General features: G+C 52.0%; 1 protein-coding gene across 1 annotated transcript; it reads right to left on the bottom strand.

Annotated features, from left to right (window-relative positions):
• Positions 1–2,362: 2,362 nt before the first annotated feature.
• Positions 2,363–3,723, bottom strand: LOC119288445 (protein SRG1-like). Its single transcript, XM_037568065.1, has 4 exons — positions 3,473–3,723; positions 3,146–3,405; positions 2,733–3,060; positions 2,363–2,642 (listed from the first exon to the last, which is right to left on the bottom strand). Exons 1-4 carry the CDS (start codon positions 3,689–3,691, stop codon positions 2,433–2,435), a joined length of 1,017 nt encoding a protein of 338 aa, XP_037423962.1. The 5' UTR covers positions 3,692–3,723; the 3' UTR covers positions 2,363–2,432.
• Between the last annotated feature and the right edge of the window lie 1,859 nt (positions 3,724–5,582).

Below are 5,582 nucleotides of genomic sequence, written 5' to 3'. Positions count from 1 at the left end.
GTGGAAACCAACGAGGTTGCTCAACCAGGCGGTAGCCCTTTGTGCCGTTTGTCGATGTAGCCAAGAGCGTGGGTGGTGGAGCCGTGGTCGAGGCAGCCGTGCGAAGAATGTCGTGGTCGATGTCGAGTCGGGGTGGCCGGTGTCGAGGAAGCCGCCGTGGAGCCGCGGGCGCAAGAGGGCACCGAGTTAGCATGGGCGCAGTGGAGTCTAAGTAGGGGTGTGCCGGGAAGAAAATGTTGTTGACGATGCGTTGCGGCAGGTTTGCCAAGCCCGGGGACACATCGTGGACGAAGGCACGCACCGATGTTGCCAGCACCGTGCATGCGTAGAGGAACGAAGACGAAGTTGACGAAGCGCCGACCAGGCTTGCCAGGCCCGGGGACACGTCATGGATGAAGGCACGCATCGGTGTTGCCAGCACCGGGCATGCGTAGACGAGAGACCTGCACGAGTTGTACGCTATGTCGAAGAAGTCGAGGGGCCAGCAGAGAAGAACTCGATGAGGGTTGCGGCGCCAATCGGCGCGAGGCCGATGTTGCCCGCGGTTGCCGGAGTAGACGAAGTGGTCGGGGTAGATGACGGCGACGCTGGCGACGGGATGGTGCTGGACGAAGATGAAGGATGTGGACGGCGGGCCACAACGCTATGGCCCGAAGGGGTCACGCAGCGGCGGCAGGAGGGTCGGGGCGACGGCGGGGACCGCGGGCCGCGACGCTGCGGCCCGAAGGGGCGACGCAGAGGCGGTTCGCGAGTCGGTGCAGCCGCGGGGACGGCCTTGGGGCGGCGGCGGGGACCACGTATCGCAACATTACGGCCAGAAGGGGCGATGCAGCGGCGATGCACAAGTCGATGCAGCCGCGAGGAGAACCACAGGGCGGCAGTGCTGCGGCCCGACGGGGCGACGCAGCGGCAGCCCGATGCTCGATCGGTGGAGAGGCGCGCTGAACTCGGGGACGATCTTCACGGGACCTGCGGAGGAGTGTGTAACCGGCGGGCCAGGTCAGTCACGCGGTGTAGATGAGGCGGATCGCGGCGGCGAGCGGGTGATCAAGCCGATCGCGCGCGAGGTCGGGGACTCTACTCGGTGGAGACGTGGTGGTGGCGGAGTCCGAGATGAAGCCGGTGACGATGGACGGCGTGAGACGTCGCGCGGACGAGCTTGTCAGCACCGACACCCAGGCTGCCAAAGCAACGCCGGCGCCCGGGCAGCGAGGCCCGAGCGACCAATAGAGTAGCGGCGCCCAAGTTGAGGCAGCCGACGAGCCTGACGCAGCCGTCCTGATGCAGCCGAGGACGAGGCCGGCGAGGTAGACCGCCGGACCGCGGCGCCCGAGTTGGCGGGTGATGTGGATCGATGGGCGGGCCGGCGCGCGAGCGACGACTATGATTGGCCGTTGCATGGCGCGAGGCCGCCGGGTCGGGGCCATGTAGGTGTCCCGGTCGGAGCAGGGCGGTGACGGCGGGCGCAGGGCGACGACCGGACCCACGCGAGAACGGCGGCTGGCCCTGACGGGCCGCCTCGGCGCGCGTGGCCGCCGGGTCGGAGGAGAGGCCGACTGGTCGCGCCGGGTCGAAGTAGAGGCGCTCGGGGTCGACGGCATCGGTGGGCGACGCAAACCGATCAAGAATAGATCGGAAAACCAAAACGAAACTGCGCGATCAAGGATGATCGGGGGGAGTGAAAAAAAAACCTGAAGCAAGACTCGGGGAAAAGACTCTCTAGGGCAGCCGGTCAACACGATCAGCGGACGAACTCTAGGTATGGGCGGCGCGGCCCCGGCGGCGGTCATGGAGGCCGACCGCCCCGGGGGCGGCGCGCAGGTGCGGAAGAAGGGAGAGAGGGTTTGGTGGAATAGTTCGTTTTATTGCTTGAGCCTCGTGGGCATATATATAGGAGTACATGATTTACTTGGAGTACAAGGCAAGCCAGAGTATTTCCTAGTCTAACCTATATTTCCTAATACAATCACGTTACTTAACACTGAACAAGTACGTATGTTGGAGTTCCTAGTTAAGTCTGTTTTTCTCTGAAAACAGAAGATGTAATTTTTCTTTTCGCAACAACAAAAAACAGATGAGATTTTGCAAATACAACATCCACGTAATCAATTGTATTACCCGCGCAAATCATGTCATATACTATAAAATACTTTACCGAAACATTCTTTTTCATCTCAAAACAAATAGATTTCCCGTGCAATTTGTTCAGGAAATAAACTGGTTGCTAGCTAAGCATTGAAGAAAGACGATTAGATTACAGATAAAAACCCCACTCACGGAAGAGAAACAATCTCTTCATTTATTATCCATATATAGGCAATCACTGCAAAAATTACGTCAATAAACTAATTAAAACGTTGAACTTATATTTTTCAGGGTCTCGACGAATCTTTTCCCTGGACGTACGGAAAAATAATGTTCAAAGAGCCCAACTACGAACTTTTCAGTCGAGAAAAAGAAACGAAATCCTTGGCCTTGATTTTCTCATATCTTGGTGGTCGCTTGTCATTCAATAAACTAGGCGCCGGCTCCAGCACCGTTTCCGCATCCACAGCATAAAACCTGGCCAGTGAAAGCCTCTCCTTGTCCGCATTCGTTACCACCCTGTGAACTGGGCTCCTAAAGATTCCGTTGGTCATTATCTGCATGCGTCAAATATTTATTTACATATACAAGATAACCAACGCTGTTGATTGTAGATTATTCAAGAGAGCAGTTGCTTATATTAATACCTCCATGCAGTCTGCTACGTTAATCACCAACGTATAAGGCTTGGCTGGAACATTATACCATTTCCCAGCCCTCTCAACTTGCAATCCACCGACGTCTTGGTCGACAAAAAGGATGGTAAGGAGACCACCATCAGTGTGAGACCTCCGACCCAAAACTAGGTCAGGCCTGGGACATGGAGGGTAGTAGTTGAATCTAGCAAACCCGAAAGCCTTGTTTGATATTTGGTTGACGAAGTATTCCTCATCAAGGTCCAGGAGCTTGGCTATTGATCGCAAGATAAGGTCTCTTGTTCTCTTGGTTTTTGATGCGTACTCATGTAGCAGATCCCTGTATGCATGATGAAAGAGTGACTCTAGAATGAATACACCTTACATTTCGGGACGAAGGTTAAATTAAGGAGCGGGTGATTAACCTAAAAGATTCTGGGTGAGTGGGCCACTTGGCGAAATTCCTCTCATCTTCTGGCTCCACTCTCAAATGCAAGCGGTCGTTCCAACTCAGGCCCTGATCCTGAGTCACAACTTTGTCATTTCCATAGCCTTCCATCTCGAAGTGCTTGCCGTCTATCAAGTTGCTGTATTTCTGCTTTTCTTCAGACGGTTGCATGAAGAAGTCTCTTGACGCACTCATCATGGCATCCATAAGGGACTCCTCGATTCCATGGTTGGTCGCCTGGACAAAAACCTCAGCAAAAGTTGAATAATTTTTGCTCGAAACTAATTAAGGTATGCACGCTCACCAGGAAGAGGCCCCAGGTCTGTAGAGCCTCCCGGAGCTTGTCAGCCTCGTCGGAATCCGTCAGCCGGCTAAGATCGATGAGAGGGATGGGCTCTGGCATCTCATCAGCGGCCAACATCTCATCAACCACGTACTGTGGCGGCGGCTCCTCGACGGCCGCCGCCAGCTCTTGCACCGTTGTGCGCACGAGCGACATATCTGTCTTGTCAGACGCAGCCATTCTGTTCTAGTATTGGGTAAATAGCGCGGTATGCCACTTAAATCAAGGGGAGAAAATGAAAAAATAAATAAGCATACAATGTGGCATCTATATAAAATATATATACTTAACAATTTACATATAATAATCTATCTTTTGTTTTGCGGGTGAAATGCATTTCTACATTTCTAGAAAGAATAAAAGATGCACTACAGATTTACGATAGCGTGATTATTGCTTTATTGTTTATTGATTCAGCATTTGACTGCTGAAACTGTAGCCTTGCATGATGTACATCTAGCTATATATCAGTCTATTATTAGATCTGATATTTACTTCCAGCTAGGTGTCAGTCGTCTATAGGACCTGATATTTACATCTACTCCCTCCGTTCGGAATTACTTGTCTAAAAATGGATGTATCTACAATTAAAATACATCTAGATACATCCATTTTTTGAACGAGTAATTCCGAATGAAGGGAGTAACTAGTACGTACTCCCTCTGTAAACTAATATAAGAGCGTTTAGATCATTAAAGTAGTGATCTAAACGCTCTTATATTAGTTTACAAAGGGAGTATATATCAGTGTATTGGATCTGAATCTGAGAACGCAGGCTCCATCCAAGTCATCGACATGAGAAGCTTTATTAATAGAGTAATTACCTGAAGTGGAGGTCGATCTCGTGGCTTGCCGGAAGTGGCAGCAGCGAGCTGTTGGAGCAGGAGCCGGCGGCGAGGACAGTGACCGGCCTGGGGAATGGAAGACAGCTAGCCGCACGTTGGCGATATTTTCTCGGGAGAAAGGGAAGACGAGAGAGAGAGAGAGAGGAAGAGGTGTGGGGACTCTTCTTTGTCGGCCATATAATCATATCAGGTAATCGAGCTACCGAATATTCCACGTGTGAAGTGTGTCCACGGAATACATGTGAAAGCATACAATAATTGAATGTCCATGTCTAGAGGGTTTGAGAGTCCAAAAGTCTAGGCTAGTTGGTAGTAAATACTCCCTCTGCAAGCTAATATAAAAGCGTTTAGATCACTACTTTAGTATTCTAAACGTTCTTATATTAGTTTACGCACACTAGTAGAAAACAGGGCTTTGGTCCAGGCGGGGCCAGCCCATTAGTCCAGATTCAATCACGAATCGGGACCCATGGGGCAACGGTGCCGGTTCGTGAGGCCAGGGGGCCGGCCGGGCCTCGTGGGGCATTGGTCCCGGTCCGTCTGGACCCTTTGGTCCTGGTTCCAGACACGAACCGGGACCAATGTGCCTTGCTCATGGCCCACAACCATTGGTCCCGGTTCAAGCCACGAACCAGGACCAAAGAGATGTCTATATATACCCCCTCGCCAGCGAGCAGAGCACTCCACTGCTTTGTTTTTCTGGCCGGCAAGGGGAGAGCTTTGTGGTGCTCTAGCTCACCTCCTATGCACATGAGGTGTTCGATGAAATGCCCGAGCCATACTTAAATTATTGGCCGACAGTACGTACGCAACAAAGAAGGTTGTATGCCTTCTAGGATTGGAGGTGCAGAAGATACATGCATGCCCTAATGACTGCATCCTCTACCACTGTGCGTACGAGGATTTGAACGCATGCCCGGTATGCGGTGCATTGTGGTATAAGATCAGACGAGATGACCCTAGTGATGTTGACGGCGAGCCCGCCAGACAGAGGTTCCTGCCAAGGTGATGTGGTATGCTCCTATAATACCACAGTTGAAACGTCTGTTCAGAAATAAAGAGCATGCCAAGTTGATGCGATGGCACAGAGAGGACCGTAAGAAAGACGGGAAGTTGAGAGCACCCACTGACGGGTCGAGTGAAGAAAAATCGAGAGAAAGTACTGAGAGGAGTTTGCAGGTGACGCAAGGAACGTATGGTTTGGTTTAAGCACGGATGACATTAAT

Source organism: Triticum dicoccoides, chromosome 4A (assembly GCF_002162155.2).
Source record: "Triticum dicoccoides isolate Atlit2015 ecotype Zavitan chromosome 4A, WEW_v2.0, whole genome shotgun sequence".
In the NCBI taxonomy this organism is placed as follows: domain Eukaryota; kingdom Viridiplantae; phylum Streptophyta; class Magnoliopsida; order Poales; family Poaceae; genus Triticum; species Triticum dicoccoides.
This window is presented reverse-complemented; position numbering and strand designations above follow the sequence as displayed.